This window comes from Aegilops tauschii, chromosome 5 (assembly GCF_002575655.3).
Source record: "Aegilops tauschii subsp. strangulata cultivar AL8/78 chromosome 5, Aet v6.0, whole genome shotgun sequence".
Lineage (NCBI taxonomy): Eukaryota > Viridiplantae > Streptophyta > Magnoliopsida > Poales > Poaceae > Aegilops > Aegilops tauschii.
In genome coordinates this window covers 56379887-56403133 of record NC_053039.3, presented here as the reverse complement: position 1 = coordinate 56403133, position 23247 = coordinate 56379887, and the positions used below count along the sequence as shown (strand labels likewise).

The 23247-nt window shown below is 45.5% G+C and overlaps 2 protein-coding genes across 2 annotated transcripts; both read left to right on the top strand.

The window, feature by feature from the left end:
- Window positions 1-1499: 1499 nt before the first annotated feature.
- Window positions 1500-5694, top strand: LOC109736370 (importin subunit beta-1-like). The gene is made up of 2 exons (XM_045228515.2): window positions 1500-1631; window positions 3195-5694. The coding sequence occupies exons 1-2, from the start codon at window positions 1500-1502 to the stop codon at window positions 4386-4388; spliced, it is 1326 nt and encodes a 441-aa protein (XP_045084450.1). The 3' UTR covers window positions 4389-5694.
- Window positions 4469-5629, top strand: LOC123493461 (importin subunit beta-1-like). Its single transcript, XM_045228514.1, has one exon. The coding sequence runs from the start codon at window positions 4469-4471 to the stop codon at window positions 5627-5629; it is 1161 nt and encodes a 386-aa protein (XP_045084449.1).
- Window positions 5695-23247: the final 17553 nt, after the last annotated feature.

The following is a 23247-nucleotide window of genomic DNA, read 5'->3' as shown; positions in this document are numbered from 1 at the left end:
TAATCAATAATTAGATCATCGATTTTAATCACAAGAAGACAAACAAATTACTACTAGTATTCTCCTGGCCGACTTCATGTCATGCAAAAAAAATTGCTCTCGATTCTAAAGACACGATTAGCAGATTGCTGATGCTAATAAAAAATCAATTAGCATTCTCCTGATTGATTTCTGCATGGAATGGATGTACGTTCATCTTTTCCAGATGGCATGGTGTGCTCGAGCCGGCTCATGCCCACGCCGGCGAGGTCTTGTTCGCCTCCGCTGTCGTGAGGACGAGCGCGCCGCGCGGAAGGCTACATGCTGCTGTAGATGGTGCCGTACGATGGGGGCCGGCGTCAGGGAAAGTGCCAAGGACCGTCTCCATCATCGCTCGCGTGCGTTGAGAACGTCCTTGGTGATGCATTGTGTTATCTGAGGGTCGCCGGCGCTGCTGGTCTGCTCTCTTATGTGGCCTAATTGCTCTGTATTAGGGCAAAGTGCTGATAACGTGTTTTGAGTGAAAAATAAAGAACGAGAGAGTTTGAATGAAAGATGATCCATCAGTCTTTATTGATAATAAAAGTGGGGTATTTATACCCAGACGGAAGTATACATGGAGCTTGGCGGTCAAGTAGACACATAATTACTTGAGAGCCAAGGATTTACATAGTTGCCTTGAGAGCCAAGAAAGTACATGGTTGCTTGAGAACCAAGCAACCTATCTAACAATTAACTTAATCCTAATTAGTTTAATTAATAAGCAACTATTCTATTCTTAACAATATTCACGTGTGTACATATATTGGTGGAATTAGGTGCAAAGAAGCAAGGTGGGACTATTTAATACTTCTACTATGTTAATAATCTTGTTTTTTTGTGTGTGGGGGAGTCACGCATCTAATATTCAAGTTCTACAAAGGGCTCAGTACAAACGAAATTGACCGACTCTACTGTAAGACGCGACAATGCGCTTTAGGTGAAGTTTTTTTTGTACAAAATCGATGAACATTTTTTCAAATTTGATGATTTAAAAAACAGATGAACTTTTTTCAAATTCTAATTTAATTCGATGATCTTTTTTTTTCAAATTTGATGAACTTTTTTCAATTTTTTTAATGTCGTTGAAATTCGATGAACTTTTTTCAAAATTTATGAAGTGTGTTTCAAAATTGATGAACTGTTTTTTCAAGTTCGTAAATTTTAGATGCATGTTTTTTGAACGGAGGGACAAACACCAAAAGAAAAAGAAAAACGAAGGGACGTACGACGGGAAGGAGCGAGCGCGCTAGCTGGGCCGGTCCATTGGAGGCTGCTGCGAGCGCCAGCTGAATTTAATAATAAAGTAACAGCAGCCGTAGCACAGGTCGGCCCAGGCCGGACGAGTATATAGGGAATATGAATGGCAGTTGCGGGTAATTTGGTTGTAGTTGAGTGGCAAAGGTGTTGTCGGCCGACCTTTATTAGAATTGAATATAGTGTGGTGTGGAGTTCCTATCTCGATCCCGACCCCGATCCCAATGCCGAAAAGAAAACGAGAAACCACCGACGATCCCAATCCACACCGCCGGCCGCTCGGCGTCACCGCCACCGCCTCCCCTCCACCGGGAGCGGGAGCGGGAGCGAGCGGAGATCCCGCCCCCGGCCCGCTGGTAAGATCCGCGTGCCTTGGTTCGTTTTGCCCCTACCTCTCTCGGCTCTGGCTCGACGCCTAACCCTAACCCTAGCCCTGGCCGCCTCCTCAGTCTCCTTCCCTGCTTGGAATCCCGTCGAATCCCGAACCTCTGGCCCCGTCGGTCCGATCCAACAAGGCAAGTTGGCTTGACGCTAGCTCCCGGAAGAAACCTAACTTTCCCCTCTCTAGCTACATCCTCGTCCATCACGCATGGGATGGACGGACGGCATTCCTTCCTTCTGTCCCCATTGGAGAAGCGTATATAATTATCAATTGATTGTTTAATTAAGCACTCCATGCATTAGATTAGATTAGATTAGACCCAAAGTCCAGCACAGCAGAATCCCTAGAATTTTTTTTGAGCTGCAGAATCCCTAGAATTACTAGTCGAAGGGCCTCTTCTGGTTATATACACTACAGCATATACCCACACCCTAGCTACGCACACCGCATCACAGCGCTACTTCATTAGTTGCTTTATTATATATTATTATTATTATTATTATGGAACAAGGAAATTAATTAATCTTGTCTTTCCTCGTCGCTTGCTTGCAATTGTACCTCACCAAGGAATTTGTTTACTTTCTCAATCTATATATAATTAGAAGAAACACCTTGATTTCGATCAGGTTTCGTCCTCATTCTTTCTTTGTACTATATAGTATCTGCGTATATGTTCGTACAGTCTTTGTTCTTAATCTGCTGCTTCAGCTTAGTATACTATTTTATTTTACATGTTGAAAGAATGGCTTGTTCAATGTATATATATATATTGTGTTTTCGTACGCTGGTATTATTTTGCTAGCTAGGATTTTTCGCAGTTAATGTTCCAAAGCACGTTTTGGGTGTATATATATTGGGGCCTGTATGTGCTCCAATAAATAAACATTGTAAAAACACACAGAGTCTGTTAGCTAGCTAATCTCGATCTCACCTTGATTAGGCCCGAACGGATATCCATGCTTCAGTAAGTTCTTGGGTTACATCTATCTGACGGGCTAGCTGGAGCTTATATTAGGACCATGCAGCTTGGTCCAGAAACTCCCTCCTCTCTTTGCTCTGTTCTGGTGTCAGCAGTTCTCCTAGTCCTTGCATTTTTACGCTCTTTAACTTACCGTATACTATTTTAACTTCACTCAGCAGGCTATGTATGAGCTTATATACATGGCTCTGTTCAGCCAGGATTAATTTGGGATAGCTAAATCCCTACTTGCCGGATGGGATATTAATTAACTAGCTTAGCAATGGTGGTCTATTGGTGCCACTCGATTGTGCTGCTCATTTATTTATTTTACATCCATCCATACTTATAATTTGCCACACATCTCTTATAACTTGATAATTTGTAACAGTCCTGTCCTTGCGTGGTTCTCTTTGCACACGTCCGATTAAGCTATTATATGTCAAATTTGTCTAGTGGCCCTTTCTTAGGACGGTTCGTTACCATTTTCTTTGTTAGTTTGTGTGTAACCAGGCTGCTTTCTTTTCCTTTTCTATTTCTAACTGAACCATTCTGGATGCTTTTTTTCATGTTTGCCAGGACGGACAGTTGATACAGCCAGCTATGGATAATATCACTCAGATTCTAAAAGATGCTCAGGATCCGGATAACAACATAAGGCTTGTAGCAGAATGCAAACTCAAGCAGCTCCAGGAGCGTAATCGTCCCAACTTCCTCCTGTCATTATCAGCAGAGCTCTCGAGTGATGCAAGTCCGCCCGAGTGCAGATGCCTTGCTGGCATTATGCTGAAGAATTCTGTGGAAGGAAAGTATTCTGAAGATAACAGCATCCTCATCGAACAATGGAACAACCTGGATCAACGTATCAAATCCCAGATTAAGGAGTCATTGCTGATAACACTAGGATCTTTGGCTCCTCAGGCGAGGCATGCCTCATCACAGATTATTGGCAGGCTTGCATATATTGAGATACCCTCCCAGGGGTGGCAAGACCTCATTGGCAGATTACTGCGCAACATGGCACAGCAGGGTGCATCTCCTGCTACACTAAAGCAAGCAACTCTAGAGGCGCTGGAGTATGTGTTTGAGGAGAAGACCTTGAGGTTCGAGAAAGACACAATTAATGGTGTTCTGGATGCCGTCATCCGGGCAATGAACCACCAGGCAGAGAAAAGTTTTCAAGTCCGTGTTGCGGCGGTTAAAGCTCTACAGAATGTTCATAAGTTTGCTGACTTTGCAAGTGATGATGATTGCAGAAATCGTATAATGACTGCAATATCTGATGCAGCTAAATCCGATGAAGCAGTGGAGGTCAAGCATGCAGCATTCGGCTGCCTTACTGCAATTGCATCCAAATATTATATGGAGTTAGAACCTTACATGGAAACCACACTCAGCCTTACAACTGAAGCTTTGAGCTTGGAAGGAGGTGTGGACGAAACAGTTGCGCTCGAATGTATCGAGTTCTGGAGCACTATTTGTAGAAAAGTGATTAAACTCCGAGAAAAAAGAAAACGCTTTCCTCGTGTTATATTGACCGCAGATTGTCACTTCCTTGAGAATCCCCTTTGTTCACTTGTTCCACTTCTGCTACAAACTCTGTCGTTACACCAAGAAAGAGATGTTGATGAACTGAACATCTTCATGAGTGCTATGACATGCCTAGGCCTAGAACTATCGGGGATGCAGTTGTCCCATTTGCAAGGCAGTTTATCGAGGGTAACATCAAAGTGGCAGATTGGCGTAGTCGCAAGACAGCTATTTCTGTACTAGGCGTTATCCTTGAAGGGCCTTCTATTGAAAAACTCGCTCCTGTGGTCGGTTTGTTGATGGACAAGATGGAAGACCCACACATGGAGATAAGAGGCACCGCTACATGCACTCTTGGGCAGGTGTTTGAGCTTCTGCATTCTCCAGCTCTTGATAAAAGATTTTTCACAAATGAAGACTTTCCTCGCATCATGGCTGCGTTGTCAAAGAGGGGTAAAGATGTTCCAGAAGTGTCCAAGGAAGTCTGTGAAGCTATATATTTTCTTGCCCGAGGTTATGATGTGCCAATCTCATCCGAGGTAGACCATTCAAAAAAGAAAATCTCATCTGAACTTTCACCTTTTCTTAGTGGTGTTATCGATGCTATCCTTTCTGCTTCGGAACTTGATAAGAAGACCCCTTTCGGGCTTCCTGCATCTGCATCTGCTTATGGCGCATTGATTGAGATTGTGAGAGTAAGCAACATGTGGGATTTTGAAGCTGTAATAGCTATTATGGATTTGATGCCTCGTATCATGCGAAGATTAAACACAGCGCTTGATGCCAAAGCAATTTCATCAGATGACAAGACTAACAGGCAAAATCTTCAGGCGTTGCTGTGTGACGTACTGCACGCCATAATCGAGAAACTGGGGAATTCGCTTCACGCGGACAAGGTTAGGGAGTCTGCTCAGTCTATGTCGCTTCAGTTTTGCCGTGTCCTGACCTGCGACTGTTCTACCGCATGTGATAAAGCAGCGCTTGCTATTGGTGCTCTGGCTCGTGCCGTCGGTCCAAAGTTTCTGGATCACATGCCAATATTTTTGCAGTATTACAGCGTGAAGCTATTCTCCCCTATCTATTTAGAGGTGATTGGCACTATCTTTCATGTCTTGGGAGATGAAATCCTGCCATGCTGTGATGATATGATGGACGTTCTTTACGAAGGTCTCTCAAAACCCAAGCTTAAACCTCAAATTTTGGCATGCTTTGGAGAGATCGCTCTTGCTATCGGCAAGCATTTTGAGGAGTACCACCTGCAGGCTGTTAGGAAAAAGCTGAAAGAAGCTGCTAACCCAAGATATTATGCCAATGTCTCTGATGAGGATAAGGTTGATTACGGTAACCAGCTTAGACAGGGAATATGCAAGGCTTACTCTGGCATATTGCGGGGTATAAAGGACCAAAAATCTGGGTTGAAGGTAGCAGCGGATCTAGTTGAGTTCATTGAAGCTGTCTCTGAGGACGAGAGCAGGTGCACATGATGCTCAATCCCTTCTTTTTGGTCAACTGTTCCATACGATTAACATGGCATCATTTTAATTAGTTACCTTGCTCTTGTTTCTTATATGGGCGACTGTCCAGTACAATTATTTGCACATTCCATCATTCTAATTAGTTGTCTAGCTTGCTCTTGTTTCTTATATGGGTGACTGCTCCATATGATTATTTGCACATGCCGCCATTCTAATTAGTTGCCTTGCTTTTGTTTTTTATATGGGTGACTGCTCCATAGGATTATTTGTGCAAGCCACCATTCTAATTAGTTGCCTTGCTCGTTTTTCTTGTATGGCTGACTGCTCCATATGATTATTTGCACATACCATCATTTTAATTAGTAGGCGACATAGCCCCTAATTGCTCTCCATAGTGGTTACTCGGCAAGGGACTCTATAGTTGCCCTTCTACAACAAATTAGACTTTTAACATTGTACAGCAAAGTAGATATTAGTAGATAAAATGAAGAAGGTTAGCAGACCAGGCAATTTAGTACTCCCTCTGTAAAGAAATATAATTAGACTTTTAACAGTGTAGAGCAAAGTAGATATTACTCCCTCCGTCCCAAAATAAGCGACTCAATTTTGTACTAGCTTTAGTACAAAGTTAGTACAAAGTTGAGTTACTTATTTTGGGACGGGGGAGTATTAGATAAAATGAAGAAGGTTGGCAGACCAGGCAATTTAGTACCACTAATAATCTGGAAAGAAAGGAAACCCTGTTCCTGTTTCTCCCAAATAGACTTTTAGAAGGTTGGCAGACCAGACTTTTAACTGCCATTTGCCGACATCAGCATTTTCTGTTGTTAGTATAAAATAGCTAACTAAGCCGATCAATCAAAAGAGAAAAATGCATGAGTTGAAACCAGAAAAACTATGCAGTTTCAGTTCATTTTAGAGTGAAACAGTAGTGTTAAGACACTTAACACATAGAAGTTGATATTCATTAATTTATTGCTCGGCTAAAGCACCTTGAAGCACACACTGCTCTTTGAAATGTCCTCTAGCCAGGTGCATTTTTACTTGGCTGTTGTATTTTCTGGAGCATTCTTGTCTCAGGATTACAACAAGGAATGTCGCAAGTTTCAACATTAAAATTTCATCGTAGTGATTCTACTTATTAAATTTGTCGCCTGTGAGGAACTTTCACTCTCAAAGCTATATATGGGTAGTCTTTCCTTCCCATACAGTATTAGTCAAGTATTCCGCTCCATTACATGGGGTCATCTCATCCAGTCAATAATCCATCCCTTTTATTTTGTCAACTTGCTACCTTTCATGTTGCTCAATAATCAGAATCTCTTTTGAGACTATTATTTTCGGTCTAGATGCAAAGGATCTTCAAAGAAGGGGGGTTGTAGACAAATGGGTCTGTGGTACACTGGTAGAAAAAAGCCCTTTAGTCCCGGTTCGCAACAGCCTTTAGTCCCGGTTGTGCAACCTGGACTAAATAAGCGCGACTAAAGACCCCCCCCTTTAGTCGCGCCTCTTACGAACCACGACTAAAGGCTTTAGTCCCGGTTCTCGTGGCTGACCGGGACTAAAGGCCCGTTCACGTGGCCGCCAGGGGTCCGTCGGGGCGGAGGACCTTTAGTCCCGGTTCTCGTGGCTAACCGGGACTAAAGGCCTCGTCCGCAGGTTTAGGGTTTTAGCCCCCCTAAACCTGGTTTCTTTTTAATTTGTAGTGTTTTATTTCTTTTATATTTCATTTTATGTTTTATTTTAATTTTGATGAAGTTTCAGTACACATATTCTACGCTACTATATACATGCATATGAAATTTCAAACAAGAAGAATTCAAGAGGAATATATAATATATATTCAATCTCGGGTGACCATATACAACTTCGAACAAGTTTCCATACACAATTAGGATGGATGACCATATACAACTTCGAACAAGTTTCAATCTCGGGTATGCATATAAATTTCTTCGTCCTCGGTATAGTGTTCTCCTTTAGGATTGATGACTTCCCTCATGAAAAATCCTGCTAATTCTTCTTGAATTGGTCGGAAGCGAGCTTCTGGACTAAGCCTCCTCCGCAAGTTATCCGTCGCGTTCCGCACGCTATCCGATGCCTTCCGCTCAGAGGTGTGTCTCCGGATGTTCTCACAAACATAGTATCCACATAGATTGGTCCCCGGTGGCTGCTTATCCACATTAACTAACCTTCTGAAATCTAGCTCATGTTTGAATTCACCGACAATTTCTTCTGAGAACCGTCTCCGAACCCTACAGGGCAAAGAAAATTAAATGAACAAGGGAGTTATTAGTTACTTGATATTAGGAAATGAACGAAAGAGACCGATCGATATAGAGCTCAAATGATTGAAAATAATTACTTTTGCAGCATTTTTCTCATGTCGGCCCAACGCTTTGGATCCGAATCCATAGAGTCCATGATTAGAACTCTGGAGGTGTGAAGTTCAATATTTAGCAGAATCCAGTGGAACCTGCGGACACGTTACATGCACAGTCATGCATAACTCATCGATTAGACATACCATGCATGGAGTAAACAAAAGAGAATGGGCACAAGAGAGAAACACTCACCCAAAATGGTAAGGAAATAGAATATGACTTTTGAGTTGATGCTTTCTAAGAAACTTGTACAAGTCTTTCTCCACGTCTTCGGGGTGATTTTGTAAGACATGTCCATTAACGATATGTGGGTCAATGAACCCAACATCATGGATGTTTCTTATTTTGCATTCCCAAATCTTCAATCTGCATAATAGCATACGCAACAATATAGTTAGGACAATATATATATATATATATATATATATATATATATATATATATATATATATATATAGTGCAGGCAATGAAGAACGAGATGAGGTAGAAATAAATCACTTACAGAACGTAGAAACTCAGCATAGATTTGTCGAGGTCGCGCAGATTGAACAGCTGGAACAATTCACTCATATGAACTTGTACAGAGTACCGTTTGGTGTGATGCTCATCTGTAACATCCGCATAAACATATTCTTTGTCGGCCCATGTTATGAATTACTTGTACCAAAGTAGCAGATTTCGCATTTGTGGTGGTAGACTCTTTTCCCGCGCAGGCTCAACGAGAGGCCCATTCCGCACATATTGTAATGCTATCTCACATACTGGCGCATCCTCAAGGCCTAAGAAGGCACGAAGAGTCAAACCCATCTCGGACGCTTGTTTCATGGCACTCACTACAGTCAATCCAAGTGCTGCCGCAGCTGCTATGATCTCGGGGTCCTCTTCCGGACCGGCTTTCACTATGAGCGGGGGGATCGATTGTTTCTTCTGCATCCCGAGCTGGTCAACTTGTTTCCCGCTTTTTTTACTTTCTTCTTTCTCCTCCTTCAATATTTTTGCTTGCCTACGAAGTTCATGTCCATAGTCGTCAGGCATATTCAGCTCGGCTTGGGACGGTGTCGTCAAAAAATCCTTAGCCCACTTCTTTTGCTTCTCAGTGAATACTTGCTTGGGCTCAGGCTCTTTTATCGCCTTCATATCCGCCTTCCATTTCTTATAATCAGCAGACGCGGCCAATTTGGTTTCAGCTTCACTAAGTTCCCAAGGCCTTGGGAGGAGAGGCTTCAGTGATGGCTCCGGTACCCTTGTGGTCTTAGGTACATAAGGGTCCGGGTTAATAGTCCAGGAGCGGGTTTCCTTGCTGTCCGCCTGCTTCTGCTTCTTCGCCGGAGGTGGATTGGGGGGCGTCGTACCCGCCGGAGGAGGATTGGGGGGCGTCGTACCCGCCGGAGGTTGTGGATCGGGGGACGGCTTCGAATGGCGTGAAGGAGGTGTAGGTGAACCACCACGACCACCACCACCGCCACCACCGCCACCACCACCACCATCGGAGGGGGGTGGACTTGCTAGCCTTGGCGCCTCGCCTGGAAACACTATGTACTTCTTTTTCCATAGAATGATCTGGCGCTTGACATCTCCAAGTCTTCTCTCCCCTTCGGGTGTAGGTTTGTCAATCTCCAGGTCCTCAAACCCTTGGACTATGTCTTCCACCGTGACACGAGCATAGCCATATGCAATGGGGTTGTTGTGGTGGAGTGCTCCAGGTGTACAGGGTAAAGCACTGCCGCTAGCTACCTTCGTGGAAACGTTCCCCACGGGATAATGCAGATCACATTCTTTCATCTCCTTTACATCATCCACGGGGTAGTGAGGCTCCGGTGCACGAATCTCGATCATCGGTGCACTAGCACCAGGCGGGGCATCCGTGGAAGCCACGCTGCTTCTCCGCTGCTGGCTTCCGCGATCCGCTTCATGATCTTCATGCGGCCCTGCAGCCGATTTTTCTTTTACTAGTTCATGCACGGTCTGCTTCAACTCATGGAGTTCCGATGCAAACTTCGTCATAAGATCTGCATCCCGGTCCGTCTTTCTCTTACGGCTTCTGTAACAGTACGGGTCATTGTCCTGGGAAAACCCTACTTTCCACGGAACTTTGCCTTTGCCTCATACATGTCCTCCGTGTTCATCATTCCCGAGGGCTATTGTCAGTGCGTCTTTCTCTCTGTTGAACTTGATCAAGCCCTCTTGAGCTTGGGTCATTGCGTCAATAAGGGCTTGGGTGGGAGCAAACTTTTTCTGCCGGTGAACACACACCCCTGTCTCCGGGTCTAGCGATCCCCCATGCCCGTACCATCAGCTTTTGGCCCTTGGGTCCCATCCCTCTGTACCTAGAGGGATTCCTCGCACCCTCAGGTCCTCCTCCATCTTCTGCCACCTAGGCTCCGAAAGGCGGTATCCTCCTGGCCCCATAATATGATGGAACTTTTTTTTACTCGCATTATCCTTTTTTTTTTATATTTCCTTGAAATGCTCCGATTGCTTTTGCCTCACAAATTCTGGCCAATCATCTTTCAGTTTCTCATGTTGTCTATTGAAATCCGGAGTCTTGCCCTTGTTGACATAGTCACGGGTTAAATTTTTCTTGAAGTTCCGGAATGCTTCGCCCATCTTCTGAAGAGCGAACTCTTTAACTAGCCTCCTCCTCTCACGTCCACCCGGAACCTCATTACCGAATTCATCGACTTTGTTGTATTCCGGAGGTAGAATGAAATGTTCCATAAGCTTTCTCTAGCAATCCTTTTTCGTTCTTTTGTCGACAAAACTGAAACCAAGACGTGCCTTCTTTGGCTCCTTCCATTCCTGGACGGTGATCGGGATGTTGTCTCTAACAACGACTCCGCATTGGTTGATAAACTTTGAGGTGTGCTGTAGGGGCTTGCCGGTTTCACTGACAAACTCAATGGCATATGTTTCTCCTGTTTTCATCGCCTTGGATTTGCCACGCTTTGTCGTACTCGATCCGGCCGAGGGCTAAAAAAAGAAAGAGAGTCGCGCGCGTTAATACATATGTATTCACATTTCAGTAAGTTTGTATCACGAGAGGCTCAATGTATATATATACCTCGCCGGAGGTGGTTGCTACATGCAATTCGAGATCGTCGTTTGTTGACGGTTGACCTCCGTCGACAATGTCCGTTCCTTCACCTTCTTGATCATCGACAATCTCTGTTCCACCGTCAAGGTTCAGAAAAGAAGAGACTACATCCTCTTCTTGCTCATATTCTGAGCCCGGCACATAAGGAATCTCGTTGTTGATGATGCCCATTAAATAACGTTCAGCCTCCGGATCCCTAAGCGGCTCGGCTCTATCGTCCGCCATATGTCACTCCTGCATGTAGTAAAAATTCTTTAAGTATAAAGGAATTAAAAAATAAGATTAAGGGGACATAGAGGAGGAGGAATTAAAAAATAAGATTATTGAGCACTGCCAAGTATTTTGTTTTTCCTTTTCTTTTTCCTTTTCTTCTTCCTTTTCTTTTTGGTTTTCATTTGGTTTCTTTTGTTTTGTTTTCTTTTTTTTCTTCTTCCTTTTTCTTTCTTCTTCCTTTTTTCTTCTTTTTTTCTTTCTTCTTTCTTTTGGTTTTCATTTGGTTTTCATTTTTTTCTTCTTCCTTTTTCTTTCTTCTTTTTTTCTTCTTCCTTTTTGTTTCTTCTTTCTTTCTTCTTTCTTTTTTTCTTCTTCCTTTTTTTCTTCTTCCTTTTTTTTCTTCTTTCTTTTGGTTTTCATTTGGTTTTCTTTCTTCTTTCTTTTTGGTTTTCATTTGGTTTCTTTTGTTTTGTTTTCTTTTTTTCTTCTTCCTTTTTCTTTCTTCTTCCTTTTTTCTTCTTTTTTTCTTTCTTCTTTCTTTTGGTTTTCATTTGGTTTTCTTTTTTTTCTTCTTCCTTTTCCTTTCTTCTTTTTTTCTTCTTCCTTTTTCTTTCTTCTTTCTTTCTTCTTTCTTTTTTTCTTCTTCCTTTTTTTTCTTCTTCCTTTTTTTTCTTCTTTCTTTTGGTTTTCATTTGGTTTTCTTTCTTCTTTCTTTTTGGTTTTCATTTGGTTTCTTTTTTTTGTTTTCTTTTTTTTTCTTCTTCCTTTTTCTTTCTTCTTCCTTTTTTCTTCTTTTTTCTTTCTTCTTTCTTTTTTTCTTCTTCCTTTTCTTCTTCTTCCTTTTTTCTTCTTCTTCCTTTTTTTTTCTTCTTCCTTTTGGTTTCTTTTGTTTTCTTTTTTTTTTCTTCTTCCTTTTTCTTTCTTCTTCCTTTTTTCTTCTTCCTTTTTCTTTCTTCTTTCTTTCTTCTTTCTTTTCTTCTTTTTTCATTTGGTTTCTTTCTTCTTCTTCCTTTTTCTTTCTTCTTCTTCCTTTTTCTTTTTGGTTTCTTTGGCAGGGGCAGCGGGCGGCGGGCAGGGCCAGGGGCGGCGGGCAGGGGCAGGGCCAGGGGCGGCGGGCGGCGGGCAAGGGCAGGGCAGGGCAGGGGCGGCGGCGCGCTAGGGCAGGGCACGGGCGGCGGCGGCGCTGACTGGGGGCGGGGGCGGCGGCGCGCAGGGCAGGCGAAGTGGGGGACGGCGGAGCTCACTGGGGGCAGGGCGTCGGCGTTGGCGTCGGCGTCGATCGGCGTCGGGGCAGGGCTTCGGCGTCGATCGGCGTCGGGGCAGGGCTTCGGCGTCGAGAGGAGAATGGGAAGTGGCGGAAACTGCTAAGTGCTGTATATATAGACAGACCTTTAGTCCCGGTTGGGGAGGCGGGCCGCGACTAAAGGTACCCTTTAGTCGCGGTTGGTGTGGCCAACCGCGACTAAAGGGTACCTTTAGTCGCGGCCCGCCTCCCCAACCGGGACTAAAGGGTTTTGGCGCCACTTTCGTTCCCGCGCAGAAACAGCCTTTAGTCGCGGTCCTCCTCCCCAACCGCGACTAAAGGTCGTTTTCATATAAAATAAAACTAATTCATTTTAAAATCTTGAAAATACAAATAATATATCAAAAAAAATCAGAAAAATAAATCTAATTCATTTTAAAATCTTAAAAATACAATTATATATCAAAAAAATCAGAAAAATAAAACTAATTCATTTTAAAATCTTGAAAATACAAATAATATATCAAAAAAATCAGAAAAATAAATCTAATTCATTTTAAAATCTTAAAAATACAATTATATATCAAAAAATCAGAAAAATAAAACTAATTCATTTTAAAATCTTGAAAATACAAATAATATATCAAAAAAATCAGAAAAATAAAACTAATTCATTTTAAAATCTTAAAAATACAAATAATATATCAAAAAAATCAGAAAAATAAAACTAATTCATTTTAAAATCTTAAAAATACAAATAATATATCAAAAAATTCAGTTCATCGATCCCTTGAAGGTTTGACAAAAGGTTTGATACATCATTCAGTTCATCGACCAAATACAAATCATCCGGATTCGCCATCGTACGTTTTAATTCACATGATCCATTCAACAAAGTTTGGTACAATAAATTATTACACATCAATTCTTCCCTTGTGTCCCTGCTTGCTTACGATTTTGCCGTATCCATGGAGCATCCTCATCATTTAACTTAATGCTTGGGTCAGTGTTCACTTTGAAGGGCGGAATTTCACCAAACATATTATAATCTTCTGACATGTCTTTCTTGTCCTCCACTCCCACGATGTTTCTTTTCCCTGAAAGAACAATGTGGCGCTTTGGATCATCGCATGATGTACTGATCGTTTTCTTATCTTTCCGTTTCCTCGGTTTGCTACTCATGTCCTTCAAATAAAAAACCTGAGCGACATCTTTGGCAAGGACGAATGGTTCGTCAAGGTAACCAAGATTGTTGGAATCCACCATTGTCATTCCGTATTGCTCGTCCACCTTTACCCCACCTCCTGTTAGCTTGAACCATTTGCACCGGAACAAAGGGACCTTAAAGGAGGGTCCATAGTCAAGTTACCATATCTCCTGTATGTAACCATAATATGTGACCTTTCGCCCATTCTCGGTTGCTGCATCAAAGCGGACACCACTGTTTTGGTTGGTGCTCTTTTTATCTTGGGCGATGGTGTAAAATGTATTCCCATTTATCTCGTACCCTTGGAAAATCGTTATAGTCGAAGATGGTTTCTTGGCCAACATGTACAGCTGATCTCCAACATCATCATTGTCATTCATTAAATGTTTTCGCAACCAACTGCCGAAATGCTCCATGTGGGCCTTTCTAATCCAGGATTCAGGCTTCCCCGGGTTGTCTGAGCGTAAAATATTCTTGTGTTGCTCGAAGTACGGAGCCACCAAGCTGGAATTTTGCAGAACTGTGTGGTGTGCTTCAGTCATAGAATGACCGTCCATACATATCGTGGATTTCCTTCCGATCTTGCCTTTTCCACTTAGTCTCCCCTCGTGCCGCGATTGAGGAATACCAATCGGCTTAAGGTCAGGAACATAGTCAATACAGAACTCAATTACCTCCTCATTTCCATAGCCCTTGACGATGCTTCCTTCTGGCCTAGCACGGTTACGAACATATTTCTTTAATACTCCCATGAACCTCTCAAAGGGGAACATATTGTGTAGAAATACAGGACCGAGAATGGAAATCTCTTCGACTAGGTGGAGCAGGAGGTGCGTCATAATATCGAAGAAGGATGGTGGGAACACCAACTCGAAACTGACAAGGAATTGGACCACATCGTTCTGTAACCGTGGTAGATCTTCTGGATTGATTACCTTCTGAGAGATTGCATTGAGGAATGCACATAGCTTCACAATGGCTACTCGAACATTTTCCGGTAGGAGCCCCCTCAAAGCAATCGGAAGCAATTGCGTCATAATCACGTGGCAGTCGTGAGACTTCGGGTTTTGGAACTTTTTCTCCGCCATGTTTATTATTCCCTTTATATTCGACGAGAAGCCAGACGGGACCTTCATACTGCTCAGGCATTCTAAAAAAATGACCTTCTCTTCTTTGGTAAGAGCGTAGCTGGCACGACCTTGAAACCATTCCGGATGCCGGTCATCTGGGTCTTTCAAAAGTTGCTGGTCCTGCCGTGCTTCCTTTGTATCATTTGTCTTCCCATACACGCCCAAGAAGCTTAGCAGGTTCATGCAAATATTCTTCGTAACATGCATCACGTCGATTGCAGAGCGGACATCTAGGAATTTCCAATATTCTAGCTCCCAAAATATAGATTTCTTCTTCCACATGGGTGCGTGCCCGTCAACTCCCCGCGGAACTGATTGTCCGCCAGGACCCTTTCCAAAGATGACTTTCAAATCCTTGACCATATCAAATATCTCAGCACCAGTACGTTCCGCAGGCTTCGGCCGGTGATCTGCCTTGCCGTTGAAATGCTTGCCTTTCTTTCTTACGTTATGATTTCGGGGAAGAAATCGACGATGACCCAGGTACACGTTCTTCTTACAATTAACCAAACGTATACTTTCAGTCTCATGTAAGCAGTGTGTGCATGCATTGTATCCCTTATTTGTCTGTCCCGAAAGGTTACTGAGAGCAGGCCAATCGTTGATGGTTACAAAAAGCAACGCTCGTAGGTCAAATTCCTCTCCTTTGTGCTCATCCCAGACACGTACACCAGGTCTGGCCCACAACTGTAAAAGTTCATCAACTAATGGCCTTAGGTACACATCGATGTCGTTCCCGGGTTGCTTTGGACCTTGGATGAGCACTGGCATCATAATGAACTTCCGCTTCATGCACAACCAAGGAGGAAGGTTGTAGATGCATAGAGTCACGGGCCAGGTGCTATGGCTGGAGCTCTGCTCGCCAAAAAGATTCATGCCATCAGTACTTAGACCAAATCTTATGTTCCTTGCGTCAGCTGCAAAATCTTTGAACACTCTGTCGATCTTTCTCCATTGCGTTCCATCAGCGGTGTGTCTCAACTCCCCCTCGGACTTACGGTCCTCTTTGTGCCATCGCAACGACTTGGCATGCTTTTTGTTCATGAACAGACGTTTCAACCGTGGTATTATAGGAGCATACCACATCACCTTGGCGGGAACCCTCTTCCTGGGTTTCTCGCCCTCAACATCGTCACCAGGGTCATCGCCTCTGATCTTATAACGCAATGCAGTGCAACAGGGCATTCATTCAAATTCTCGTATTCACCGCGGTAGAGGATGCAGTCGTTAATGCATGCATGTATCTTCAGAACCTCTAAACCTAGAGGGCAGACAACCTTCTTTGCTTCGTACGTACTGGCGGGCAACTCGTTATTCTTCGGAAACATATTCTTCAACATTTTCAGCAAATTTTCAAATGATGAGTCACCTACACCTTCCTGTGCCTTCCATTTTAGCAATTCCAGTGTGCAGCCCAGCTTTTTCAGACTATTATCGCATCCTGGATACAACGACTTTTTGTGATCCTCTAACATGCGATCCAAATTCTCCCTATCCTTGTCAGTTTCGCAGCGTCTCCGTGCATCAGCAATGGTCCGACCAAGATCATCAGCGGGCTCATCATGTGCCTCTTCTTCACCTTCACCTAACCCTTCCCCACCTTCAGCATCATCCTCCATGAAAGTATCACCGAAATGATCATGATAGTTGTCATCGATATCATCCCCTTCTTCATCTTCTTCCATTCTAACCCCTCTTTCTCCATGCTTGGTCCAACAATTATAGCTTCGCATGAAACCGTGCCGAAGCAGGTGCATGTGAACGTCTCTTGAGGAGGAGTAACCCTTCTGATTCTTACAGACAGCACATGGACAGATAATAAAACCTTGCTGCTTGTTCGCATTTGCCACTACGAGGAAATCTTTCAAACCCGTAGTGAACTCGCCGGAGAGTCGGGGACCGTACATCCATTGCCGATTCATCTGCATTATTATTATATAAAGTATATAATTAACCATCATGCATTTGTTAAACTAACTAGATAGAAATAATACAAATTAAACAATGAACTACACACATGCATATTTTATCAATGACACATGAAAGGTTCAAGTTGCTAACCGCGATCGCGGAGGAAAAATAAATGAGAAAGCTCAAGTGTGGCTCGGACACTTCATATCATGTTTGTTTCAGGCTCTCGGGCATTTCATCGAACACCTTGTGTGCATAGGAGGAACCAAAAGCAAACCCACCACCCCCTTCTGAAAATTGTGAAGTGAGCTGAGTGAAGTGAAGTGAGCTGAGTCCTATATATAGGGATGGGCCTTTAGTCCCGGTTGGCCTGGCCAACCGCGACTAAAGGCCTTCGGGGACCTTTAGTCCCGGTTGGCCAGGCCAACCGCGACTAAAGCCCCTCCCGTCCGCCAGCTGGATGGGCCTTTAGTCCCGGTTGGCCTGGCCAACCGCGACTAAAGGCCTTCGGGGACCTTTAGTCCCGGTTGGCCAGGCCAACCGGGACTAAAGCCCCTCCCGTCCGCCAGCTGTCGACCGAGCGCACTGGGCCCAGATAGTTGGTCGCGGGTCTCCTCCCGAACCGCGACTAAAGACCCCTTTTGTCGCGGTTCGATTATTTTGGGGACTAATGGGGGCGTATGGAAGCCTCTTTTTCTACTAGTGGTAGAGTACTTGTAACAAATAAGACTGTCATAAAAATTAGGTGGATACCTTGTTTTATTATAGAAGCTGAAATTCAGGAACTATTTACTTTGTGAAACAAAATGCACAATCTGCAAACAAAAGGAATCCCTTTCTATCAGTTCCTTGTTTTATAGTACTAGTATATAGTTTCCTCTTGCTGCTGCTGCTTATATGGTTATGTTGTGCATCTTTGATTTATTTGTTTCAGGGATGCAAGGGTGACATCCGCTGCAGTTGATGTGTTGGATCAGTTTGGTTTCATGGCGGAGTCATGGAAACAGGGACTGATTTCGGAATTAGGGAGGTAACATATAAGAGGAGGAACTCGTCCTGCTTCTTTTTTGGCAAGTTACCACAGATGCATGGAAGGACAGCAACATGTGTGTGGCGTTGGTAGTATGATGATGTATCTTGGTGGCAATTGGATGGACAGCCAAACTGAACTCGTCTAGTAGTCGGCGTATGTCTATTTGCTACTGTAGCTGTTGTCGTCGAGCTTGCAGATTATGTATGATTAACCAATCCTGAATTCCTGGTTGTGATTGGTAGGGTGTGCTGTCAAGACCAGTTGTTGGTGGAGCTGTCTGTGCTGTTGGCATGCGTGAACCATATATATTACTCCCACCTTCCTAAATACTCTCTCCCTCCAAAAATTCTTGTCTTAGATTTGTCTAAATATGGATGTATCAAGTCACGTTTTAGTATTAGATACATCCGTATCTAGACAAATATAAGACAAGAATTTTGGGATGGAGGGAGTATAAGTCTTTTTAGAGATTCCAATACAAACTACATACGGAGTAAATATGGATGTATCAAGTCACGTTTTAGTATTAGATACATCCGTATTAGACAAATCTAAGACAAGAATTTTGGGACGGAGGGAGTATAAGTCTTTTTAGAGATTCCAATACAAACTACATACGGAGTAAAATGAGTGAATCTACATTGTAAAATATGTCTATATGCAACCTTATATAGTCCTTATTAAAATCTCTAAAAACGAGTGAATCTATATTCTAAAATATGTCTATCACAAAGGTCTTACTTGACTCGAACACTAACTAAAACACTAAAACACAATCATAACAAAAATAGAAGCAAAAACAGAAAACTCAAAATAAACACTACCGGAACATGGGCCGGTGCCGACGGCCACCGTCGGCCTACTCCTGGATATGCCTACAGCCGGATCCAGGCCGTCGGCGTACCGAGGCTGTCGGGCTATCCTGAGCTATGCCGACGGCCACCGTCGGCACATCCTTGCCGTCGGCTTTGACCCATCCTACGCCTACAGCCGCCATCGGCATATATTAGCCGTCGGCATAGTTACGGGCCCGGCGGCCCGCTCGTGACGTGCGGCTAACGGCGTCCGATCTATGCCGACAGCCGAGACGGGCGGCCGTCGACATAGATGCGCGTGCCACGTCATCGATCTGAGGCGCACCGACCACCACCTATGCCGACGGCTACCGTCGGCATAGATGCCACGTCATCGATCCGCGGCGCGTCGTCCATCTGCCCCTGGCCTCAGCTGCCGTCGGCATAGTTTTTTTCTTCTTTTTTTGCATTTCATATAGAATTTTTTTTGTTCTTTACGTATTACTCCCTCCGTAAACTAATATAAGAGTGTTTAAATTACTATTTTAGTGATCTAAACACTCTTATATTAGTTTACAGAGGGAGTATTATTTAATTAACTTACATGTAGCATGTGTTAATATAAGCATATATACCTTACTTTTTGATTCTATACGGAGGGGTGTGATCCCCTCACGGACGGCGCCGGCGGCGGCGGCCAACACCTGGAGGGGGGAAATAGCCTCATCGGGGCTATACGGAGGGGACATTGCTCCCAAGTGTTTATATGGGATGACCTACCACAACCGGGTGGTGTGGTGGCCTATGTGAAGAGGCGGCACGTGGCTCCGGGGTGTGGCCCCCCTCACGGACGGCGCCGCCGCCGGCACCTGGAGGGGGGAAACGGACGCGTCGGGTCTACACGGAGGAGATGTAGTTGTGGGTTTGGCCCGGATGTTGCTCCCAGGTGTCCCTATGGGCTGACCTAACACAATCGGGTGGAGAGGTCCACTGGTCAAAGCCCGCCCGTGGAAAGTCAAAGGGCTAGATCTCGTGGTCAACCGCTCCAGGGTTAGTCGTGACGGGGCCCTGGGGGGGTAGCAGTGCCATCGGAGCGTCACATCAGGCCCTCATACATGCGGGGTGGTGTGGTAGCATGTCTGAAGAGGCAGAACGTGTCTCCGGGGTGTGGCCTCCCTCACGGACGGCGCCGCTGCTGGCACCTAGAGGGAGGAAACGGACACGTCGGGTCGAGGATCTTGCTGTGGGTTTGGCCCGGATGTTGCTCCCAGGTGTTCCTATGGGCTGACCTAACACAACCGGGTGGAGAGGTCCACTGGTCAAAGCCTGTCCGTGAAAAGTCAAAGGGCTAGATCTTGTTGTCAACAACCCCAGCGTTAGGCGGGAAGGGGGCCCTGGGAGGGGGGGTAGCAATGGCACCGGAGCATCGCACCGGGCCCTCATACATGTCGGGAGGTGTGGTGGCATGTCTGAAGAGGCGGCACGCGTCTCCGGGGTGTGGCCCCCCTAACGGACGGCGATGACACAGTAGTAGACGACGTTCTGCGGTAATGGTGCGGCGTGAATATTATTAAATACTGCGAGTGCGATAAAATCATGAGTTTTTTACACGACGTGGGCACATGTGCTATAGGACTCATGGTAATTTTTCATATTTTTTGGTGATGGAGAAGTATCTGAACACTTTCCTCTACGCGGATTGCCCTTCGCGTGTCTACGACTGTGGCCGGCGGCCTCCGGGGGCTAGCATGCCGCCAAATATTGCGTAGGCGGCCTCTCACAAGTCTGGAAGTGTTGTGGTGGTTGCAAACGCCCGGCACGCGTCTCCGGGGTGTGCCCCCCCCCCCTCATGGACGGCGCCGCCGCCGGCACCTAGAGGGGGGAAACGGACGCGTCGGGTCTACATGGAGGCGATATAGCTGTGGGTTTGGCCCGGATGTTGCTCCTTGGTGTCCCTATGGGCTGACCTAACACAACCGGGTGGTGAGGTCCACTGGTCAAAGCCCGTCCGTGGAAAGTCAAAGGGCTAGATCTCGTGGTCAACCGCTCCAGGGTTAGGTGGGACGGGGGCCCTGGGGGTAGCAATGCCACCGAAGCATCGCACTGGGCCCTCATACATGCGAGGTTGTGTGGTGGCCTGTCTGAAGAGGCGGCACGCGTCTCTGGGGTGTGGCCCCCCTCACGGACGGCGCCGCCGCCTGGAAACGGACGCGTTAGGTCTACACAGAGGGGATGTTGCTGGGGGTTTGGCCCGGATGTTGCTCCCATGTGTTTCTATGGGCTGACCTAACACAGCCGGGTGGAGAGGTCCACTGGTCAAAGCCCGTCCGTGGAAAGTCAAAGGGCTAGATCCCGTGGTCAACCGCCCCAGCGTTAGGCGGGATGGGGGCTCGGGGGGGTAGCAATGCCACCGGAGTGTTGCACTAGGCCCTCATACATGCGGGATGGTGTGGTGGCATGTCTGAAGAGGCGGCACGCTTCTCTGGGGTGTGGCCCCCCTCACGGACGGCGCCGCCGCCGGCACCTGGAGGGGGGAAAGGCCGTGTCGGGTGTACACGGATGCAGACTGCAAATAAAAAACACCGGCATCCATCATGGAAAACGGACGATTACTCTAAAACCTTCAGTGCTCGGAAACCGGACCGGTGCCCGGGCACCGAAAGTTTCAAAGTAATTGTCTGTTTTCCTAACGAAAGTCTAATGAATACCGGAGCTTGCTTCGTATGGATTAGCCAAGTATTTAAACTGGTCAAATTGCTCCTCCTTTGGCGATGTGGTACTATTTTTCAGTTTTTAGATGGTATCTATGCTGCTGCAAAAAAACATGCTATCTATGCCGACGGCATAGCCGTCGGCATAGTTTCCCACGTGGCATCTTAAACTATGCCGACGGCTATGCCGTCGGCATAGATTACATTATCCACTAACGGGAAGGGCTGGCCACTCATTCCTCATCTCGCCCGCGCCGCGCCCCACCCGTTTCGACACGCGCCGTCCGCTGCCCGCCGGCTCTCCACCCGCGCCGCTCCCCGCCGCCCGCCCGCCGCAGCTCCACCCGCGCCACTCCCCTTCCCTCGCCCCTCCCCGCCTCCATCCCGACCCTCTACGCCCCCTTCTCGCGCCGCCGCCATGCCGTCGCCACCTCGACTCCGCGCTGCCGCGGCCACCACCCTCTCCGCCTCCTCACCCCACCACCACCCCCGTCCCCCCGCCACCTCTCGTCAGCGCCGTCCTCACGCGTCCCCGACCTCGCGCCCTCCCTGTCCTGCCCCGACCCCGTTCCTGCCGGAGCTCGGAGGCCCCCCTCCACCGACGCCCTGCCGCGGCGGCCCCGGCCCCCATCCACCCTTCCCCGGCAGCTGCCCCCCGGCCTCCCTGCTGCCCGCTGCACCAACGCCCAAGACGCCCCCTGTGAGCTTTTTTTCTTCATTTTTTGCATTTTGTTACTGTTTATTTTGTGCATAGATGGATATGTGATGAATGGATATGTGCATGTACAGATTGATGGTCAAGTTTGTGATAGATGGATGCATTGATGGATATTGGTCAAGTTTGTGAATTTGGACACTTAGTTTAAAATATGGATTGATGGATATTGGTCAAGTTTTTGGATATGTGCATGTATAGATTGATGGATATTGGTCAAGTTTTGCATTTTGTAGACACTTAGTTTAAAATATGGATGAATTGATGGATATTAGTAAGTTTTGTGTTTGGTCAAGTTAGTGTTAGATGGAAGCAATTCGAGGCACTTGGTTTCTAAAATACTTAATGAAGCTTTTTTTTGCAATTTGACACGTCGTTTCATGTTGATTCATAATGTTGTGCCAATGGTTAATGTGAGGTGATGACCTAATTTTTTCACTCGGTGTAATTAACAGGATTTGTGGTGTTCCATCTTCGTGGAGTGATCGTCGACGTTGGAGGTGTTGGTCCACGATCATCCCTCTCCTTTGATCGACTACATCGTCTACATCGGAGGGTGAGCAACAATTCCATGACCTCGTCCGCTTTTTTTCCATGTCAGTAGATTAAATTTTCACATCAAGTCGCGTAACCTAGGCGTCTCCCGTCTAAAGGGTTGCATCGATAAATATGCATTCAATTGCATATTTATCACCTCAGCTCTTTCGGATTGTCCAGCATTTTCCACGGACAGCCCGAGGATGTGTAGATTGGGTACGTTGTCCATGCTCTACCCCATTCCGAGACAGGATTTCGTCGTCGCCTCCCCGTTGTTCTCCGGATGCACATTCTCCCGGCATTTTGCCGAGACGTGTATTTGAAGAACAACGGGGAGGTGCTGCCGGAATTTTGTCTCGGAATGGGGTAGAGCATGGACAACGTACTCAATCTACACATTCTCGGGTGGGATTAGGACCCATCTTTACCTATTAGAGATGTTGGTGGATTAAATGTCGTTTCTCGTCAACCCTGTAAAAAATAAAATATTGATGTGAGTAATTTAAATGAATCCTTAATTTTTGTGTGTGGCTTCCAATAAAGCAGAGATGGCAGATAATCAGTGGATGTATAGTGGGTTTTTCCGTCAGAATCAAGTAACAACAGAGTGGGTCAAGAAAACTGATGTGTTTCTGAAAGAGATATTTCGTAGTCC

What these genes read in the sequence shown, in the direction of transcription:
- LOC123493461 (XM_045228514.1), top strand. Translation starts at nt 4,469, where the DNA reads ATGGAGATAAGAGGCACCGCTACATGCACTCTTGGGCAGGTGTTTGAG.
- LOC109736370 (XM_045228515.2), top strand. Translation starts at nt 1,500, where the DNA reads ATGCCGAAAAGAAAACGAGAAACCACCGACGATCCCAATCCACACCGC. An exon ending in ATCCCGCCCCCGGCCCGCTG is followed by an intron (nt 1,632 to 3,194) that starts GTAAGATCCGCG and finishes CATGTTTGCCAG; the next exon opens with GACGGACAGTTGATACAGCC.